This window comes from Siphateles boraxobius, unplaced genomic scaffold (genome assembly GCF_051911475.1).
Source record: "Siphateles boraxobius isolate OS27281-9 unplaced genomic scaffold, OSU_SipBor_1 130, whole genome shotgun sequence".
NCBI classification, from domain to species: domain Eukaryota; kingdom Metazoa; phylum Chordata; class Actinopteri; order Cypriniformes; family Leuciscidae; genus Siphateles; species Siphateles boraxobius.
Genome location: NW_027508734.1, coordinates 46554030 through 46577470, shown reverse-complemented (window position 1 = coordinate 46577470; position 23441 = coordinate 46554030). Strand labels below are relative to the sequence as shown.

The 23441-nt window shown below is 37.5% G+C and overlaps 1 protein-coding gene and 1 long non-coding RNA gene across 9 annotated transcripts in view; one reads left to right on the top strand and one right to left on the bottom strand.

The window, feature by feature from the left end:
* Nucleotides 1–23441, bottom strand: part of LOC143737758 (cellular tumor antigen p53-like) — a 138676-nt gene that overhangs the window by 24942 nt on the left and 90293 nt on the right. For 5 of the 8 annotated variants that reach the window (XM_077229612.1, XM_077229615.1, XM_077229619.1 and 2 more), the window contains 2 exons: nt 16119–16228; nt 15904–16026 (listed from right to left, as the gene is read on the bottom strand). In XM_077229612.1, coding sequence (XP_077085727.1) covers nt 15904–16026; nt 16119–16228 — 233 coding nt within the window. Of the gene's footprint in view, nt 1–15901; nt 16027–16118; nt 16229–23441 lie in introns of all 8 variants that reach the window. The other 3 variants (XM_077229620.1, XM_077229613.1, XM_077229616.1) reach the window with 1 other exon arrangement.
* On the top strand, nt 13695–14216 carry LOC143737772 (uncharacterized). The gene is made up of 3 exons (XR_013203712.1): nt 13695–13912; nt 14024–14085; nt 14171–14216. It is a non-coding gene; the product is annotated as an uncharacterized LOC143737772 (long non-coding RNA).

The following is a 23441-nucleotide window of genomic DNA, read 5'->3' as shown; positions in this document are numbered from 1 at the left end:
TTTTTAAAACAGGCCCCAAAAATAACATTTTCAAATGGTTATAATAAATTAACTGTGTGGTATTTTGTGCTGAAACTTCACAAATACATTCTGGGGACACCCGAGACCAATATTACATCTTGTAAAAAGGGGCATAATAGGTGCCCTTTAATGTTACAAAAGATTCTATTTCAGATCAATGCTGTTCTTTTGAACTTTCTATCAAAGAATCCTGAAATAAAAATGTAAATAACTGTTTTCAACATTGATAATAATGAGAAATGTTTCTTGAGCATCAAATCATCATATTAGAATCATTTATGAAGGCTCATGTGATACTGAAGACTGGAGTAATGATGCTGAAAATTCAACTTTAAAATCACAGGAATAAATTATATTTAAAAATATATTAAAATTGAAAACAGTTATTTTAAATTGTAATAATATTTCACAATATTACTGATTTTTGTTGTATTTTTAATTAAATAAATACAGCATTGGTGAGCATAAGTGACTTCTTTTAAAAACATTAACAATCACACCGACCCCAAACTTTTGAACGGCAGTGTGTGTGTGTGTATATATATAATTTTTCTTTTCCTTTTTTTCCCTCCTCACATTCTTTCTTGTGTAACACACCTGAATGAAAGGCTGATTATGCGAGACATTGTCTTCTCAGGTGTGAATTATTCATGATAGGGGTTGGGCCGTTCACGTCTCCACGCATATTGCCTTTCTAAACAAAAAGTGTTTTACAAAATTTTAATCAATGTATTGTTTTATGTGAATGATTAGGCTAAATAGAGTGTAATTACACCTTTGCCATTAATATGTTTATAAGCAACTGAAATAAGCACAAATGTCAGGGCATGTCAAAACATCTCAAGGAACCCAAAAACACCTTAGACCCCAGAGGGTTAAATGAGAACACTAGTGTACTATTTATGAAGGCTTTATCTTTAACACGGTTTCCGCAGGGTCTTAAAAAGTCTAAAAAGTAAAAAATGTCAAAATCACAATTTAAGGCCTTAAAAAGTCTTACATTTGCTGAAGTATTATGTTCTAGGTCTTAAATAATTTTAAACAGGTCTTAATTTTACTACGTCCATGTAAATCTCATTGAAATGCTCCCGCAGCGCTTTGGAATGTTTTTATTTTTATTTTCATCCCATGGTGTTGTAGTTCCTTATTTCGCTAGTCCAAATATAACTCGCTGTATTATGACTAAAAAATAGACCAACATCCAACAGCCAATAAGCTTTGAGCTTTTGTGTTATTGGCGAGTCTCTCAGATACCACAGACAGACGTAAAACAGATTTTATTCAGCAATGGGGAAGTGCAAGTTTAGCGATACTTGTCTTGAAAAATCTGAATTTCGTGCTTGATTAAAGCCAGTTGCAAACAACGCATTTGAAGCCTAACTTACTGCTTCTTATGCAATAAAGCTAATAAATTGGGAACGTTGGGTGTACAGGCGCTGGAGTCTCATTCAAAAAGTGAAAAACATCTAACTGCTGTGAAGGGTCTCCAGCAAACGACAGCCATCAGCCAGTTCCTTGCAAATATCTGGCAGCTCCAGCACTACTTCTACACTGACTAGGCTAGGCCCACACAGTAGCTCCGCAACTCCCGCAATCGACCTCCGTGTTGCTTTTGGATCAGAGCCAACACTAAAAGCGGAGGTGCTCTGGGTTCTCCACACGGTGACAAGACACCAGTCCTACAGTGCGAATGAGGAAATCGGGGAATTGTTTCCTGACATTTCCAAATCCTTCAGGTGCGGTAATGATAAAACGGCCTACATTACACGCTTTGGAATAGCGGATTTTATAAAAAGAAACTAATTTCCAAAATCACGGGACCGTTCTTGCTGATGTTCGACGAAAGTCTGAATCGAACAAGAACATTGAGGAGGCCAAGAGAGAAGAGCTGAGATCAATGTAGTGCACACTCACGCATCCGCAAACTCACGTCAAGATGTTTGTATTTTTTTTTCTGTAACTTAGTTCAAAAATGCTTCTAGGCTGTCTTCAGTACTATGCTCAGTTTGAATAAATTAATTTACTTTGCAAGTAATTTTGAGACTCTGCGTTTCCTTTTTACGTTTTTTTTTATGTCGTGATATAGGTCTTAAATTTTATTCATAATGGTCTTAAAAAGGTCTTAAAAAGTCTTAAAAACTTTCTAACTTTGTGAAACCTGCAGAAACCCTGTTTAACACTCTGGGGTCTAAGGGGTTTTTGGGGTCCTTGAGGTGTTCTGACATGCTCTGACATTTGTGCTTTTTTCAGTTATTTAAAAACATGTTAATGGAAAAGGTGTAAATTCACTCTATATAGCACAAACGGGGCTACCGTAATATGTGAGCAACATGTATGTACATGTTTGTATTTTTTAGAGAACAATGTTTATGCGTGGTTATTGAAAAAACTAAAACTTAAAGTGTCTGAAATAAGGCCACAAAACACATACTATATATGTGTCCACAAGACTTTTGACTGAGTGTTATTGCCTAGAATTTTTGCTTTAAAATGATCTGAAAATCATCCTGCCTAATCATTTACACAAAACAATACATTGATTTAAATTTTATAAGACACCTTTGTTTGGAAAGGCAATATGCGTGGATGCGTATTCACATCTGAGAAGACAAAGGCCGGATAATGTGCCACATACATAATGAGCTGCATATTAATTAGCCTTTCACACAGGTGTGTCACAGGATCCCAAAGAATGCAAGGACAAAATAAATTATCTATATATACATATTTTACAATTAGAAATTGTAACCAATTACAAATAGGTTACAATTACAACAACAATTACAACAATATTTCAAGTGTATTTCTTTGTAAAAAGTATACATTTTATCATACGTATTAAAAAAGGTAAGGATTCATTAGTTTGAATATTGGAACAAACACTATAATAACATCTTAGTTGATAATTCAATATACCTACTTTATTTTTGACAAAACTTCATACTATAGTATATTTAACTTTGAGCAGAAATTGGTGAACAAAAGCGTACATATTTAATGTGACAGTAGTCTTTTTTTACAGTCAAAACTTTATAATCTATCCAAAACTAATCACAAAATCTTGTCTAAACATTCATATTTAGTCATTCATATTGTGTACGATATATTAGCATATGCAATGTGAATTTGCAGTTTGTTGCTTATACAGACATTCTATTTCAACATATTTCAGTTTATTTTTACTCATCTTAGTAGGCTATAGCAATATAGTTTAGATGTGTTCATGTAAACATAACGTTTACTAATGTAGGTGCGAGAGTGAATGAACTTCACAGACACGCGCTGTATAACTGTAGTAAACAAAGCACGTGCGCCTGTGCCGTTCATTCATCATTTAGCCTACACACAGACACGCAATTCATATTTAAACAGTCTTTTTGCAGTTTACAGTCAGACACTATTCAATATCGCGATTAAAACAAAGCACTTAAGAATAAATGACTTACTACATCAGCTGGATCCGTTGCTCCTCGAAATTAAACTACCAGCACTTCTGGTACATTTTCCAGGTTTATTAGATAGTATTATTCCTCACAGCGTATGGATACGCTGTGTACACAGCTGTAGTAAGACATTTACTAAACACGATGTGTTTTATTATCCAGCTGGTGGGCGTTGGCATGTTTAAATGGCTTGCCTTAGATCATTTGCGTTTGAATACCGCGCGCTCTCAGTGGGCCTGGCACATTAACGCGTAATTAGGTATAATGAGCTGGAAAGAAAAAGACTGACATCTCTCTCTTTTCATACAGATTACATAAACTGTGAATATTTGTTTTTTTTATATATATATATTAATTCATTTAAAAGAAGAGAGTTCAAGCTTCATTATGGAAAAACACTTGTGCCTGTATGACAAGTATTCGCGGAGTTACAGTTAATTTTCGGACGCGTTTCAGAATGGACTTAACTGACAGAGAGAAGGCAGAACGCGCATCATGTTTGTTTTTCTTTATATGGCGAAAAACACAACACTTTGTTTTTATTGTGAGTATCCACAAAAAAAATAGACACTTATCAGGATCTAATGATGTACAACACTTAATATGTAAGATCAAAATCAACAGAGTATTTTGAGTTTCTTTTGCACTGATAAGAAAAAAAGCGAGACTATCGCGTCGACCTCAGAGGCTTAACACCAAGCATGAAATGACGCCTTATCTGCATCCTTCATCTCTGTTAGCGTCAGCCACAGATGGCGCTCAAGGACAGTCAGGTTAGCCATAGCACGGCCGATGGATTGGGCGGTGGCTTTTGTAGCTCGCAGCGCTATGTCAGTGGCGGGTCGGGTCCAGACTCGTCCATACTGCGGAGAAGTTTGGCTTGAAACACCTGGAGGACAGCCATAGAGTGAAGCGCTGATGCAGCTTGGCCGGCGGCGGCGTATGCGCGACCGGCGAGAGCTGAAGTGGATCGGCAAGGCCTCATACAAGATATTGTATTAAAATACAATATCTAGATATTTTTAATACAAGATATTGTATTAAAAACTGTGCATGTTTTCTGTAAAGACAAGACATCAAAATTGCTATGTTTCATCCGTCTTGTAACCTTCGATACAACAAATAGCGTCAGACAGTTTTATGTCACGTATTATTTTTAGCAACAATTATAAATGTAAATAAATTAAAACCTGTTCTATCTCCCTGCAGCATATATTTTCTTGTTATGTAGCCATCTTCTCACATTTGCCACATAAGCACCTGTACGACAAGTAATGTAAACATGACGCAACAGGTCCCTCGCATAAATGTAATTTCGTTTGTACGTAGCAAACGTTATCACAGTTTTGTGTTTGTAGTTTCAAAAAATAGCGCCAACGTTACCACAGTTTGTGTGTGTCTGTGTGTGTGTTGCACATGCAAAGGGGACGCGATTACAACTCTATAAGTACATAAATGTATCAAATAACCATTCCGAGACATCCTGGTCCATTCTCATTTGTGTTTCTTCTGCCGGAGTCTCTTCATCATCTGGGTCTGATTCCGGTTCAAACATGTACGGCTGAATGCCATACAAAACAGCGCGTCTCGTCTCTCACTCTCAGCCATTCTGCTTCTACCGACTGTTTATTGCCATAGTTATGCAAGTTACGCCCTTATCCAAAGGCTGGACGGGGATATGCAGCTCATTTACATTTAAGGTGGTATACACCAAAACAGCTCTTTTTAAAACAGGCCCCAAAAATAACATTTTCAAATGGTTATAATAAATTAACTGTGTGGTATTTTGTGCTGAAACTTCACAAATACATTCTGGGGACACCCGAGACCAATATTACATCTTGTAAAAAGGGGCATAATAGGTGCCCTTTAATGTTACAAAAGATTCTATTTCAGATCAATGCTGTTCTTTTGAACTTTCTATCAAAGAATCCTGAAATAAAAATGTAAATAACTGTTTTCAACATTGATAATAATGAGAAATGTTTCTTGAGCATCAAATCATCATATTAGAATCATTTATGAAGGCTCATGTGATACTGAAGACTGGAGTAATGATGCTGAAAATTCAACTTTAAAATCACAGGAATAAATTATATTTAAAAATATATTAAAATTGAAAACAGTTATTTTAAATTGTAATAATATTTCACAATATTACTGATTTTTGTTGTATTTTTAATTAAATAAATACAGCATTGGTGAGCATAAGTGACTTCTTTTAAAAACATTAACAATCACACCGACCCCAAACTTTTGAACGGCAGTGTGTGTGTGTGTATATATATAATTTTTCTTTTCCTTTTTTTCCCTCCTCACATTCTTTCTTGTGTAACACACCTGAATGAAAGGCTGATTATGCGAGACATTGTCTTCTCAGGTGTGAATTATTCATGATAGGGGTTGGGCCGTTCACGTCTCCACGCATATTGCCTTTCTAAACAAAAAGTGTTTTACAAAATTTTAATCAATGTATTGTTTTATGTGAATGATTAGGCTAAATAGAGTGTAATTACACCTTTGCCATTAATATGTTTATAAGCAACTGAAATAAGCACAAATGTCAGGGCATGTCAAAACATCTCAAGGAACCCAAAAACACCTTAGACCCCAGAGGGTTAAATGAGAACACTAGTGTACTATTTATGAAGGCTTTATCTTTAACACGGTTTCCGCAGGGTCTTAAAAAGTCTAAAAAGTAAAAAATGTCAAAATCACAATTTAAGGCCTTAAAAAGTCTTACATTTGCTGAAGTATTATGTTCTAGGTCTTAAATAATTTTAAACAGGTCTTAATTTTACTACGTCCATGTAAATCTCATTGAAATGCTCCCGCAGCGCTTTGGAATGTTTTTATTTTTATTTTCATCCCATGGTGTTGTAGTTCCTTATTTCGCTAGTCCAAATATAACTCGCTGTATTATGACTAAAAAATAGACCAACATCCAACAGCCAATAAGCTTTGAGCTTTTGTGTTATTGGCGAGTCTCTCAGATACCACAGACAGACGTAAAACAGATTTTATTCAGCAATGGGGAAGTGCAAGTTTAGCGATACTTGTCTTGAAAAATCTGAATTTCGTGCTTGATTAAAGCCAGTTGCAAACAACGCATTTGAAGCCTAACTTACTGCTTCTTATGCAATAAAGCTAATAAATTGGGAACGTTGGGTGTACAGGCGCTGGAGTCTCATTCAAAAAGTGAAAAACATCTAACTGCTGTGAAGGGTCTCCAGCAAACGACAGCCATCAGCCAGTTCCTTGCAAATATCTGGCAGCTCCAGCACTACTTCTACACTGACTAGGCTAGGCCCACACAGTAGCTCCGCAACTCCCGCAATCGACCTCCGTGTTGCTTTTGGATCAGAGCCAACACTAAAAGCGGAGGTGCTCTGGGTTCTCCACACGGTGACAAGACACCAGTCCTACAGTGCGAATGAGGAAATCGGGGAATTGTTTCCTGACATTTCCAAATCCTTCAGGTGCGGTAATGATAAAACGGCCTACATTACACGCTTTGGAATAGCGGATTTTATAAAAAGAAACTAATTTCCAAAATCACGGGACCGTTCTTGCTGATGTTCGACGAAAGTCTGAATCGAACAAGAACATTGAGGAGGCCAAGAGAGAAGAGCTGAGATCAATGTAGTGCACACTCACGCATCCGCAAACTCACGTCAAGATGTTTGTATTTTTTTTTCTGTAACTTAGTTCAAAAATGCTTCTAGGCTGTCTTCAGTACTATGCTCAGTTTGAATAAATTAATTTACTTTGCAAGTAATTTTGAGACTCTGCGTTTCCTTTTTACGTTTTTTTTTATGTCGTGATATAGGTCTTAAATTTTATTCATAATGGTCTTAAAAAGGTCTTAAAAAGTCTTAAAAACTTTCTAACTTTGTGAAACCTGCAGAAACCCTGTTTAACACTCTGGGGTCTAAGGGGTTTTTGGGGTCCTTGAGGTGTTCTGACATGCTCTGACATTTGTGCTTTTTTCAGTTATTTAAAAACATGTTAATGGAAAAGGTGTAAATTCACTCTATATAGCACAAACGGGGCTACCGTAATATGTGAGCAACATGTATGTACATGTTTGTATTTTTTAGAGAACAATGTTTATGCGTGGTTATTGAAAAAACTAAAACTTAAAGTGTCTGAAATAAGGCCACAAAACACATACTATATATGTGTCCACAAGACTTTTGACTGAGTGTTATTGCCTAGAATTTTTGCTTTAAAATGATCTGAAAATCATCCTGCCTAATCATTTACACAAAACAATACATTGATTTAAATTTTATAAGACACCTTTGTTTGGAAAGGCAATATGCGTGGATGCGTATTCACATCTGAGAAGACAAAGGCCGGATAATGTGCCACATACATAATGAGCTGCATATTAATTAGCCTTTCACACAGGTGTGTCACAGGATCCCAAAGAATGCAAGGACAAAATAAATTATCTATATATACATATTTTACAATTAGAAATTGTAACCAATTACAAATAGGTTACAATTACAACAACAATTACAACAATATTTCAAGTGTATTTCTTTGTAAAAAGTATACATTTTATCATACGTATTAAAAAAGGTAAGGATTCATTAGTTTGAATATTGGAACAAACACTATAATAACATCTTAGTTGATAATTCAATATACCTACTTTATTTTTGACAAAACTTCATACTATAGTATATTTAACTTTGAGCAGAAATTGGTGAACAAAAGCGTACATATTTAATGTGACAGTAGTCTTTTTTTACAGTCAAAACTTTATAATCTATCCAAAACTAATCACAAAATCTTGTCTAAACATTCATATTTAGTCATTCATATTGTGTACGATATATTAGCATATGCAATGTGAATTTGCAGTTTGTTGCTTATACAGACATTCTATTTCAACATATTTCAGTTTATTTTTACTCATCTTAGTAGGCTATAGCAATATAGTTTAGATGTGTTCATGTAAACATAACGTTTACTAATGTAGGTGCGAGAGTGAATGAACTTCACAGACACGCGCTGTATAACTGTAGTAAACAAAGCACGTGCGCCTGTGCCGTTCATTCATCATTTAGCCTACACACAGACACGCAATTCATATTTAAACAGTCTTTTTGCAGTTTACAGTCAGACACTATTCAATATCGCGATTAAAACAAAGCACTTAAGAATAAATGACTTACTACATCAGCTGGATCCGTTGCTCCTCGAAATTAAACTACCAGCACTTCTGGTACATTTTCCAGGTTTATTAGATAGTATTATTCCTCACAGCGTATGGATACGCTGTGTACACAGCTGTAGTAAGACATTTACTAAACACGATGTGTTTTATTATCCAGCTGGTGGGCGTTGGCATGTTTAAATGGCTTGCCTTAGATCATTTGCGTTTGAATACCGCGCGCTCTCAGTGGGCCTGGCACATTAACGCGTAATTAGGTATAATGAGCTGGAAAGAAAAAGACTGACATCTCTCTCTTTTCATACAGATTACATAAACTGTGAATATTTGTTTTTTTTATATATATATATTAATTCATTTAAAAGAAGAGAGTTCAAGCTTCATTATGGAAAAACACTTGTGCCTGTATGACAAGTATTCGCGGAGTTACAGTTAATTTTCGGACGCGTTTCAGAATGGACTTAACTGACAGAGAGAAGGCAGAACGCGCATCATGTTTGTTTTTCTTTATATGGCGAAAAACACAACACTTTGTTTTTATTGTGAGTATCCACAAAAAAAATAGACACTTATCAGGATCTAATGATGTACAACACTTAATATGTAAGATCAAAATCAACAGAGTATTTTGAGTTTCTTTTGCACTGATAAGAAAAAAAGCGAGACTATCGCGTCGACCTCAGAGGCTTAACACCAAGCATGAAATGACGCCTTATCTGCATCCTTCATCTCTGTTAGCGTCAGCCACAGATGGCGCTCAAGGACAGTCAGGTTAGCCATAGCACGGCCGATGGATTGGGCGGTGGCTTTTGTAGCTCGCAGCGCTATGTCAGTGGCGGGTCGGGTCCAGACTCGTCCATACTGCGGAGAAGTTTGGCTTGAAACACCTGGAGGACAGCCATAGAGTGAAGCGCTGATGCAGCTTGGCCGGCGGCGGCGTATGCGCGACCGGCGAGAGCTGAAGTGGATCGGCAAGGCTTCGAGGGATGAGAAGCTTTAGCTTTCCATCCAGCGTTGGAGGGTGGACACAGATGATTGGCCACAGCCTCCTCGAGGGGCGGAGTCCCCTCATAGCCTCTTTCTTTCGCGCCGTCCAGAGAGGAGAGCGACAAAGAAAAAGAAGGCTTCAGGCGAGCGGAGTGCGGGGCTTTCCACGACTTCGTGAGTTCGTCGTGAACTTCCGGGAAGAAGGGGGAGGGTCTTTGTCGAGGGGCCTGTCGGCGCCCCTGCAGGAACCACTCGTCCAGTCGGCTGCGGGCGGGTTCTTCCGGGGAAGACCAATCGAGCCCGAGGTCTTCCACGGCCTTAGAGAGAATGTGGACGATCTCTGAGTCCATGCTGGAGCCCGCGCTCGTGCCCGCTAATGTCGATGGCGCGGGGTCGAAGGACGAGCCCGGCCAGTCGTCGGATGCAGCATCACAGGAAAAACTGTCATCCTTATCATCGTCATCCCCTGACGCGCCTAACGAGACGAGCCCCATTGCTCCGCTGGAGGGGTGCTGGTCCGCCTGTGTAAACTGGACTGGCGGCGGGGAGTCTTCGGGTGGTGGTGAAGCACGCGGGGATTGGCCCGGCGTGACATCACTGCAAACCGCGTGCTCCGGCGGCCTCTGTGAGCGGCGTTTTTTCTTTCGCGGCTCGACCAGAGGAGATGGCAGCACAGAAGAGGTGGGCTCTTTCGCGGTGAAAACGGCGAAGCGAGCGCGCAGCTCGGTGAGGCCCAGGGCGTCACACTCGGGACATCCGCCTCGAGTAAGGGCAGCCTCTGCGTGGTCCGGTCCCAGGCAGCGGGCGCAAATGATGTGACGATCCCCGTCCTGAACAGGGCCTCGACACGAGGCGCAGGAAGGCATTTGAAACGACGCCTTGTTAAATTTGCTCTTTTAAAAAGTGTCCTGGGGGCGAACACTGAAAGCTTTTGAAAGGATATTAGATGATGTGCGCCGGATGGCTTAGCAGAAGGGCGATCGAAGGCGGCTGAAGGCGCCGGCGTCCTCGAAGCAGTCCTGCTGTAGGCTTGTCGACGGCGGCGGCGAAAAGACTCCAACAAATCCGGAGGATCCAGCGAAGAGAAGGTTCTTTGCTGAAGGAGATTAAATCTAAAGAACTCAGACGACGGGGCGCCCAATATATAGCCCTTGGCCACGCCCATCTTGGCGGGCTCTGACGCGCGTGGGCGCGAAGCACGCTCATTGGAAGCGGGTTCAGAGTCGCCCCGTCATTGGTTCGTGCAAGTTGCCGCAGCACAGCCAATGACCGAGCTGCCTCGCTCATTGCTGTATGCTGTGCAGCTGCAATCCGTTTTACATAAAGACTTCAATATTTCTCGAGAAAAGGAGTTTTCCCATAGCGTAAGCTTACGCAATAAGAGGAACCTCTCGAAAGGGAACTCAAATAACTCTTGATGATTTTTGTCATACAGGTAAGTGTTAAACATCATTAACAACTGTTAAATGTCTTCTTTTTTTGTGTACACTAATAATAAAAACAAAAAGTTGTTTTTTAATGTTACAAAAGATTCTATTTCAGATAAATGAAATATTTCTTTCTATTTATCAAAGAATCCTGAAATAAAAATGTAAATAACTGTTTTCAACATTGATAATAATGAGAAATGTTCCTTGAGCATCAAATCATCATATTAGAATGATTTCTGAAGTCTCATGTGACATTGAAGACTGGAGTAATGATGCTGGAAATTTAACTTTATAATCACAGGAATAAATTATATTTTAAAATATATTAAAATCGAAAACAGTTATTTTAAATTGTAATAATATTTCACAATATTACTGATTTTTTGTTGTATTTGTAATTAAATAAATACAGCATTGGTGAGCATAAGTGACTTATTTTAAAAACATTAACAATTGTACCGACCCCAAACTTTTGAACGGCAGAGTGTGTGTGTGTGTATATTTATATATATATATTATTATTTTTATTTTTTTTCCTTTTTTTTATTTTTTTCCTCACATTCTTTCTTGTGTGACACCTGAATGAAAGACTCATTATGCGAGACATTGTCTTCTCAGGTGTGAATTATTCATGATAGGGGTTGGGCCGTTCACGTCCACATGCATATTGCCTTTCCAAACAAAAAGTGTTTTACAAAATTTAAATCAATGAATTGTTTTATGTGAATGATTATAGATTATTATCTGTTTGTGATAAATAGAGTGTAATTACACCTTTGCCATTAATATGTTTATAAGCAACTGAAAAAAGCAGACATGTCAGGGCTTGTCAAAACATCTCAAGGACCTCAAGAACACCTTAGACCCCAGAGGGTTAAATTAAAGTGTCATTCAGCCGCTTGCGCTGTTTGTGTGACTAAATCTGCGATCAAAATGCAGGCTGATATCCAGCATTGTTTTTAATGTTGATCATATTATACGAGCAAAAATGCAATGTTTCCTGAATATCCAAACGATTTCAAATGTGACATTGATTTTATACAACAGTTCAACAAACAAAAGGGTAACATTAAGTGATGTACTAAATTTAAAACAGTATTGTCAGTAGGTTTATTGCTCTATTTTGCAACGAAAGCCACAGCAGAACTGTAGAACACAGCGGTGCTTCGCGAACAAATCTGTGGCTTTGAACAGATCGTGAGATTCAATGACCCGTTCATTAATACAGCCACTTGCTTCGTTACTGAATGAATGTATGACTCGATGACTCACTAATAAAGACAGTGACTCACCGCCACCTACTGGTGATTTTAATTTAATATTTAAAAGTATCACTTCGGTTTTACCATCATTGCATATTTATTGAACATTGTTGTATTTAAAGCATTATTTATTTAATAAAGGTATGTTAAAGGTAAGAAATGAACTGGAAAAATCGATTAAAGGGGGCAAATATTGTCCCTTAATGGGAAAGGTGTGACTGCAGTCTAAGTGGAAGAGTACCAGGGGGACTAAGGAAAAACTGGAACTAAGGAAAAGGGATATGTAGAATTGCACTAGTGGTACTGCTAAAGAGTGCAATGTCAATACAGCCTGTTAACTTGATTGAAATTTCTCATAAGCTTAATTGAACTGGCCTAGAAAGAAAATTTGTAATGACATTTTTTTGTCTATAGACTACAGTACATATAAAATAGTTACCAAAATTAATGTCGGGGTCTGCAGTTCGACTAAAAGTAATGACAAAGTTGACAAAAAATGCAATGACTTTGTCAACTAAAACTAGACTAAAACTATGAAAGACAAAATGACTAAAATGTGACTAAGACCAATAAGCATTTTCGTCTGAAGATGAAGACTAAGACTAATTCAAAAATGGCTGCCAAAATTAACATTGCCTTAAACATGATGCGGAAGAAAACGAACTGTTATTGGTTGTGTTAAATGTCAGTCAAACGGCCTCTTGGGCAGTTCTTGGCCAATGAAAGCTGCGATAGAGTCCAGGCCTCCTGCCGTAAGTCTAAAGGTCTGGCTACGCGACACTAGTTTTCCCTGAAGAGATACAAGTTGTTGTTGAAAACGAAAGTTACAAAAAAGAGAAACACATTCATTGCGTTTTACCGTGAAATGAGAGTTCTTTAATAAAATCACCACATTAGTTTCTCTCTCATCCAAATTAATTGGAATGTTATGTTGTATTACTTGCCCTGACCGACCCGCGGATTATTCGGGTGTCCGCGGATATAATCATACTCCGCGCATCACTATTGTGTGCTCCTGCCCTGAGCCCCGGCTCCGTTTGAGACCAGCAAGTTTTAAACCGATCTTTCTGGACATGAACCGCCTTTATGCAGTGGAAATGGGTGCAATGGTTCGAGAATGGACACAGGCAGCACTGCGTCAAAAGGGGTGTATACGGGAGAATTCAGACAATGAATACGCCCGGTAAATGTTCTGTTCCGCAGGGATCTTTGGAACTTTGTTATGCGTACCTGTAAATGCCCACAAAGGCCCGAAAACAGGAACTTGCCTGACCACATGCTGTTAGTTGATGGCTAGGCTTTGTAAATGCTAATTTGTTTTGGGACTGGCAGCTCAATATTGCTCAATATAGTAGAGATGTTACTCCTTTACGTCGGGACAATGTGGCTATTCAAACTCCGAGTCCGAACGAAAACAGACTGGTGTATATGGTAAATGCAAGTTTGAAGAGGATATTTGAAAAGCTGGAGACGATGGACAAGAGGTTGGATAAGATGGAGGCTGGCATCAATGAGCTCAAAGAGGCAAAAGAGGAGCCTGCTTCAAAGAAATTAAAGAGAGCTGGGAATAATTCTGTTGCGGTAAGTTATTTTCTGACCGTCACAAACATTTGGCGGTGTCAGCTTAACTTTGTGTGCTTTATTTATTATTATATTTGAATTGAGCCCTCATACTATGTTGGATTTTTACAGGAAGCTGTACGGAGATTGCACAATGGGGAAAACAACATACACAAATATGACCCACAGACAAGGTATATCTTTAAAACTATTGTTTCATAACAGTCCTTTCTTCTAAATTATATTTTTAATCAACCTTCTTTAATTACTGCTCCACAGTCTATCCTCCCCCCACAACCTCGAGGTCACAACCTATCTTTTTAAAGCGTCTCCATGGCTGTACCGGACGTAGATCCTGCTGTTGTTAAAGGTAAGTCACTAGAGAATGTCCCAAGGCTACAACTATTTAACTGTATAGATTAGTTAGTTATAAATAAACACATTCTCCCCCCTCACTATCTCCCTCTCTCTAGCATCCTGCAAGACGTATTTTGAAACTGTTAGAAGGGGTTACAGGATGGCCCAAGATGAGAACAAAGACAAGATGGAGGACAGCAGGATCATTGCGCACATGAGACAAAGAAAAAGAGGAGTAAGTATAAATAAATATAAATCTCAGTTAAAGACTCAGCCTGGGAGAGGCTCCCATCCCAACCCATTTGATATTTTCAGTGGTTTAATTACTTTTTTCCCTCCTATTTTGCAGCTGCTGAGCAGCAGGACTAGCGTTCTCCAGACAGAGGAAGAGGCAGCTATCTGGAAGACTGCAACAGTTGACCACATGTCTGAAGAGGAGGATGCCATCTTGGATGGAAAGTCAGTGTGGGTTGTTCGGCCTCCAACCCGTAGTACAGTTTTGTCTGCGCTGTGTGGGGTGTTACAAAAAAGACTGGAAGCAGACCAGAAGTACTTGGGAACTCATCATGCACGAATTGGTGCAGATCGAGTCACGGTGGAGACCACAGAAGCTGGCCTGTGAATTATTTTAGTATTATGCATCTAAATATTATTCTATAGTATAATTTGAATATTCTGTTGTTTTTTTATATATAGTTGTATTTATATTATATAGTATTATTTATAGATTGTATTATATATAATTCTATATAGGTTTTTATATATATATATATATATATATATATATATATATATATATATATATATATATATACTGCATTTATATATTCTATACAATTCCATATTGTTATCTATTTATAAATTGTATTATTTATATATTGTACTATTTATATATTTTAAAGTATTTGTATATTATATTGTTTTCTATATCTTACACACAGGCCTAATATATTATGTGGGGTTATATATTGTATGACTAATAGTAAAATGTATTCTGTGCTAATGTATTTTTATTTATAGAATTTTGACTGTGTGTATATATATATGTCATGTGCCCAGTGTCATTTACAAATAATACAAATAACAACCTCAACTTTGTCTATCTGATTGTCTTGACATTATAACCATCAACACCAATGATAATAAATATTAATAATGAGTAATAATAAACCCAAATGAGGCCATAAACTGGACCAATAGTGTGGGGGTTTAGAGGAGGGACAAAGCATTGAGCAGCCAATCCTATGTAAGACCTCTGACCAATTGAAGGAGGCCACTGCCTTGTGTCCCAAAGGTGTGAAATGCTAATATTCCCTGGCATTGACCCCGACCGGGGGATTATTCACCATGGTAACTGATGGCCCTTAGTGGCTCCCTGCTGTGCCCCAAACTCGGTACATATCCAGGAGTATTCGGGATTGTGTGACGGGACAGCAAACTCCCGTACACACACGTTTATTTGTGGAGTACACAGGAGTACTCAGGAGTTTTACATGCCCGATTACAGCTTTTTTCAAGTAGTGCAGTGCTTTATTTTTTGGTGTTTAAAGTTGTGAGAAATGGTTGAAAGAAATGTCTTAGCAATTGTGAAATTTTTTTTTAATTTGAAGTGGTTATGCATCATATTTTCAGCCCCCTCATTTAAACGCTTACTTCTCTTTGTCCCAGGAACCATCTCCCCATTAATCCTTTTCAGGTTGTCTTCCTCCGTTTTGCGGTCACGGCCTGGACATGCACACACTCGAACTTCAAAACATTGGCGACCAAGGACCTGTTTGCTGTGAATGAAGAACACCACCAAACATTCAACCCTAATTTCCAGTACTGCCAGGACAAACAAAAGAAGAGAAAATAGGAGAGAGGGACTCACTCGAATGTCTCCAGGGTCAGTATGGTGAGAATTGGCCTCCTATTCATCCCACCCATACAGCTGCTATTGCACATGAAATTCAGTAGTATGGTGGTTACCACTGAACCAAGCTAGAGGGACAAAGACAAAATACAATCAATGAAGTTACAGAGAAGCACCGGATCCCCCGTGTCCGGGCCAAATTCCCTCCATTAGCCTTTATCAATCATAACCTCCTCATTAATCCCCATCCTTTGAATTGGCTCTGTCACTCCCCCTCCAGCTATAGCTGGTGTATGGGGAACGCACTGGCACAGTTATACTGTGGCTGGCATCACATCATCCAGGTAGATGCTGTACACCGGTGGTGGATGAGATGAGATCCCTTTGGGGCTATATAATCATATTTTAACCCTCTGGGGTCTGAAAACGCGCCGGCGCGTTTTGCTCGATTTTTTTCACATAGCAGCAAAATAGACCTATTGACTCCGTCATTTTTGGTCATACAGACTTAAGAAATACGAAAAAATTAACTGTTAATGTCTACTTTATGTGTCCAATTACAATCGAAATAAACATTGTGCTTTTGTAAAATAAAGAAAATAAACAGGATGTGCTTTCTGGCTCTCCATCACAGTGAGCTTTTTTTTTTGAGCACGTCCCTAAACTTAAACAAAACTCAGCGACTACTATTCACCCAGGTATGAGCAATACAGTATACCTTTATAATCGTTTAAGTTTGTACTTTTAAATGATCTAATTTATAACAAAAACAAATATTCTCTGTTTATATCTATATGAAAAGAGAGAGATGTCAGTCGCTCTCATTTAATCTCATTATCTTTTAATTTGACACGCCCACGGAGAGCGCGCGCTATTCAAACGCAAATGATCTGAAGCAACACATGCAAACGTGTAAACGCCCATCAGATGAGATCCGCACACCAAATTTATTCAGATTAAAGTACTGTACGTTGTCTTGCAAGGCTGTGAGGAATAATCCTGGGAAATTACCTCAGAAGTGCTGGTTTAAATTCATTTCGAGGAGCAACGGATCCACCTGAGAAGTAGTTTTTTTAAATTATTGTTCTAATTGTGATATCCTAGTGTATGTAAACCGCAAAAAGAATGTTTAAATATGAATCGCGTCTGTGTGTGAATGAATGAACTGAACAGCTTTTACCAAAATATAATGCTATACTGAGATGCGTGAAAATCGACTTAAACATGTTGAAATAAAATGTCTTTGTATAAGCAACGTATTTAACTGCAAATTAATATTTATATGCCCTAATATAGGCTATCATAAAAACAACAAACTATATGCCTATGTTACAGACGGAATATGAAAGACAACATGTCGTTGACTAGTTTTGGATAGATTATAAAGATTTTACTGTAAAATAGACTAACTTACTGCCACATCAAATAAGCTTTTGTTCACCAATTTCTGCTCAAATGTTAAATATATTAGGCTATGTTTGTTTTGTCAAAAATAAAGTCATCAACTAAGATGTTATTATAGTGTTTGTTCCAATGTAGGCTTTATTCAAACTAATGAATCCTTAACTTTGAAATACGTATGATCAAATGTATACTTCAGTTTTTACAAAGAAATATTACACTTGAAATATTGTAATTTTAATTGTTGCTGTAATTGTAACCTTTTTAATAAAATAGCAAAGAATATATGTACAAGGTAGATGTAAACAAAATCTTAAAAGGTCAATGTAAGACTTCTCTTCAAATTATTTTTATTGTGTTTTATTAGTGACAAATTTGGACATATCTAAAACTTTCTGAAAATACAGTATGAGAATTAACTACACAATTACTAGAAATGATAACATATATATATATATATATATATATATATATATATATATATATATATATATATATATACATATATATATATATATATATATATATATTGTCCTTGTATTCTTTCTTGTGGCTCAATGACACACCTCTGTGTGAAAGGCTCATTATACAGGCTTATTAAGCAGGACTTTTGTCTTCTCAGGTGTAAATCAGACCATTATTCATGAGTCACGCCCCTTTCGCATATTGCCTTTACAAACAAAAAGTGTTTTACAAAATTTAAAACAATGTATTGTTTTATGTGAATGATTTGGAAGGATGATTTTCAGATCATTTTGAAGCAAAAATTCTAGGCGAGAACATCCATTGGTCAAAAGTCTTGGACACATATTTAGTATGTGATTTGTGGCCTTATTTGAGAAACTTTAAGTTTTAGTTTTATCAATAACCATGCATAAACAATATTCTCTCAAAAATACAAACATGTACATACATGTGGCTCACATATTATGGTAGCCCTGTTTGTGCTAAATAGAGTGTAATGACAACTTTGCCATTAACCCTCTGGGGTCGAGAAACGCGCCGGCGCGTTTTGCTCGATTTTTTTCACATAGCAGGAAAATAGATTTAAAATACTCTGTCATTTTTGTTCATTCAGACTTAAGAAATATAAAAAAAATAAACTGTTGAATGTCTATTTTTTTATGTGTCCACTTACAATCGAAATAAAACATTGTGATTTTGTAAAATAAAGAAAATAAACAGGGTGGGCTTTCTGTCTCTCCATCTCCGTTAACCTTTTTTCTGGAGCACGTCTCTAAACTAAAACAAAACTCAGCGAATACTATTCACCCAAGCATGAGCAATATATCTTTATAATCATTTAAGTTTGTACTTTTAAAATATCTAATTCAAAACTAAAATAAATATTCTCTGTATATGTAATCTATAAAAAAGAGAGAGGTGTCAGCCGATCTCATTATCGTTCTCTCAGCTCATTATTCTGCTAATGTGACACGCCCACGGAGACCGCAAATCATCTAAGGCAAGCCATTCAAACATGCCAACGCCTACCAGCTAGTTTATAAAACACATCATGTTTAATTAAAACTTGTACTTTACCTCGTCTTGCTACCTGTGAGGAACAATACTATCTAATAACCCTGGAAAATATACTAGAAATGCTGGTAGTTTCATTTCGAGGAGCAACGGATCCAGCTGATGTAGTAAGTCATTTATTCTTAAGTGCTTTGTTCTAATCGCGATATTGGACAGTGTCTGTAAACCGCAAAAAGACTGTTTAAATATGAATTGCGTGTCTGTGTGTAGGCTAAATGATGAATGAACAGCACAGACGCGTGCGCGTTCTTTACTACAGTTATACAGCGCTCGTCTGTGCCGTTCATTCACTCTCGCACCTACATTAGTAAACGTTATTTTTACATGAACACATCCAAACTATATTGCTATAGCCTACTAAGATGAGTAAAAATAGACTGAAATATGTTGAAATAAAATGTCTGTATTTAAGCAACAAACTGCAAATGAACATGTATATGCTAATATATCATACACAATATGTTATAAACTAAATATGAATGTTTAGACAAGATTTTGTGATTAGTTATGGATAGATTATAAAGTTTTGACTGAAAAAAAGACTACTGTCACATTAAATAGTTAAGCTTTTGTTCAACAATTTCTCACATGTTAAATATACTATAGTATGTTTTGTCAAAAATAAAGTAGGTATATTGAATTATCAACTAAGATGTTATTATAGTGTTTGTTCCAATATTCAAACTAATGAATCCTTACCTTTTTAATACGTATGATAAAATGTATACTTTTTACAAAGAAAGAATACAGTTCAAATATTGTTAAAATTGTAATTGTTGTTGTAATTGTAACCTATTTGTAATTGGTTACAATTTCTAATTGTAAAATATGTATATATAGATAATTTCTTTTGTCCTTGATTTCTTTGGGACCCTGTGACACACCTGTGTGAAAGGCTAATTAATATGCAACTCATTATGTATGTGGCACATTATCCGGCCTTTGTCTTCTCAGGTGTGAAGACACCTCCATGCATATTGCCTTTCCAAACAAAAGGTGTCTTATAAAATTTAAATCAATGTATTGTTTTGTGTAAATGATTAGGCAGGATGATTTTCAGATCATTTTGAAGCAAAAACTCTAGGCAACAATGTCCATTAGTCAAAAGTCTTGTGGACACATATTTAGTATGTGTTTTGTGGCCTTATTTCAGACAGAAGTTTTAGTTTTTTCAATAACCATGCATAAAGAATATTCTCTCAAAAATGCAAACATGTACATACATTTTGCTCACATATTATGGTAGCCCTGTTTGTGCTAAATAGAGTGTAATTACACCTTTGCTATTGATATGTTTATAAGCAACTGAAAAAAGCACAAATGTCAGGGCATGTCAAAATATCTCAAGGACCCTAAAAACACCCTGGACCCCAGAGGGTTAATATGTTTATAAGCAACTGAAAAAAAGCACAAATGTTAGAGCATGTCAGAACACCTCCAGGTCCCAGAAAACACCTTAGACCCCAGAGGGTTAATCGTTATAACTTAAATGATTTCTCACTTCCGGTTTCACGATGTCGTGAGAGGTCGCACGCTGTCTGTGCTCTGAGTTTTTGCTTAAGTAGTGTTTAATACAGCTGTCTTTTCTTATCATTTGCGCGTGATAAAGTGTCTTTGGTGATCAGGGAGCGGAGCTAATACAGAAATGGGCAAGAATACTAAACCTGGCACTGGCAGTGCTAAAAACCAAGTAACCTCTGGCAAAGACGAGGAACCCGAAATGGTGGCGGTGCCTGTTCCACTAACAGCAGCGGTGCTCGGGTCAGAGCTTGAGATGTCGAGGCGAAGTTTGACAGAGGAATTTATCTCCATTACAAACATCGTTGGAAAGCATTCACAGCACTTTGGCCTCTCACACCACCACTATTTCCCAGATGGAGACGGCTCTCACTGACCACAGCGGCAGGATCTATGAGTTAGAGAGAGAAGTCACTTTTCGCTCAAGGCCAATTTAACGGCGGCGGCTGATTTGAATGCAATGCTTGGTTCTGCTGTGGAGGATTTGGTGTCCCGATCGAAGCGACAGAATCTACGGATGGTGGGCTTTCCAGAGGGGATTGGAGGGCAGAAATCCAAGAGAATTCATGACTGACTTTTTCTTTGAAACTATGAAATACGTCCTGTCAGCCCCTCTTGAAATTGATCGCGCTCATAGCAGTCTGGCGCCCAAACCCCGTCAAGGCGATAGACCGCGGCCGTTCATAGTTAAATTTCACAGGTTTCTGGACAAAGATGCTGCACTGCGCTGGGCCAAGGAACACAAAGAGATCTCATACCAAGGTCACACCATAAAGACCTACGAGGACTTCAGCGTGGGTGTCGCCAGCAAGCGGGCAACCTTCAACAAAGTCAAGTCAAGTTTGTACAAAAAGGGAATACGCTTCGGCCTGATCTACCCAGCCCGCCTGCGCATCACTCATAACGGTGAGCATATCTTTGACACGGCTGAACGTTACTTTCAGGATCACATTCAAGATGGATAATGTTCAATTGTGCTGCCCTTTTATTAATCATCAGTGAATAGATTATTTCATAAACTGAGTAGCTATGTCTTCTTCATTAGCGTGAATGACGTGGCTCACATAAGTTCATGCTCTCCCTTATTTGCAAGGACTGAGTTTTGTTTTGGTGTTTTTTTTTACTGTTTTTTTTTTACAGTTTTTTTGTCTCCCTGACAAGTCATTTGTGTTAGTTTGATGTATTTTTTTTTATTATTTTTGTTTTTATTAGTATTATCACCATCACTATTAGTAGTATATTATTCATTATCGGAGTGGTCATCACTGCATGTTTTTCCGGTTGTGCTACAATTTGTTCCTGCAACTCGTGTGGGTTTCTATGGCGAGTTTAGGATGTATGTTCTTTTGTTTTTGTTGTTTTATCTGTTTTTGGGTTGTTTATATTCATATGGAGGAAAAGCATAACTTAAGTGTTTTTTTTTTGTTTGTTTCTTTCTTTCTTCTCTCCAGTCCTTTTTACTGATTTTGTTTTCCATGCATCAATGAAATGGCTGGACTAGGCCTAAATACGGGGCTGAGTAGCAGGGGTATTTCTGTTAACCTAGTTAGTTGGAATGTCCAATGTTTAGGAGGGCCAATTAAACGTTCTCGAGTGTTTTCTCATCTTAAGAATCTGAATTCTGATATATTTTTTCTTCAGGAAACACACCTGCGAGGCAAAGACCATGTTAGATTAAGAAAACCCTGGATAGGCCAGTTGTTTCACTCTAATTTTAACACCAGAGCCAGAGGTACAGCTATTGTTATGCATAAACAAGTTAATTTCTCTCCATCACAGATTATTGCGGATCCTGAGGGTCGTTATGTTATAGTCGTTGGCATTCTCTTTCATATGTCAGTTGTGTTTGTAAATATTTATAGCCCAAACAGGGATAATCCCATTTTTTTCTCTTCCCTTTTTTCATATATTCCATGCTTAAGCTCGCATTACCTTAATTTGGGAGGTGATTTCAATTGTGTGATGGACCCAAGGTATGATCGGTCAAATCCTAAAACTTTAGAGCAAAAAGCTATGGCCAAAGCAGTGTCAGCATTCATGACTCAGACTGGTTGTGCTGACCCATGGCGTTTTCTAAACCCGTCAAAAAAGGAATTTTCTTTTTTTTCCAGTGTTCACCAATCTTACTTGCGTATTGACTATTTTTTCCTAGATAAGCTCTCTTGCCATTAGTTCATTCCTCTGAATATTCGTCTATAGTTATTTCCGATGATGCACCACACTCTCTAAACCTGAATTTTTCTAATATTAGAGGTAGGGCAAATCAGTGGAGGTTTGATTCAGGATTACTATCTGATAAAGAATTTTGTGAGTATATAAGTACTAATATTGACACATTTGAGACTAATACATCAGATTCTGTTTCTCCTTCATTATTGTGGGAAACATTCAAAGTGGTAATCCGAGGTTATATTATTTCATACACTGGTTATAAGTACAAACAAAGGAAACAAAAGTTACAAGACCTGGTTAATTACATCATCGAGACTGATAGGCAGCTTCTTAATAATCCTACCCCTGAGTTGTGTGCTAGGAAATTGGAATTAAAAGCGGAATTTGATTTGCTAAGTACAAAAAATGCGGAATTTATGCTGCGAAGAACTAAAGCTACTTCTTATGAGCATGGAGATAAAGCTGGTCGGCTACTGGCATCCCAGCTTAAGGGATTAACTGCCTCTCGTCTAATTACACAGGTATATGATTCTTCTGGTTCCTTAACTAAAAATCCATCGGACATCAATTATGTTTTTTTCTCTTACTATTCAAATCTTTATAAATCAGAGCCACCTAAAGATGATTCCATCATGGATAGTTTCTTAGACAGATTAAATTTTCCTCGTATTGATGTAGCGGTAGCAGATGATCTTGACAAGCCTGGACCTG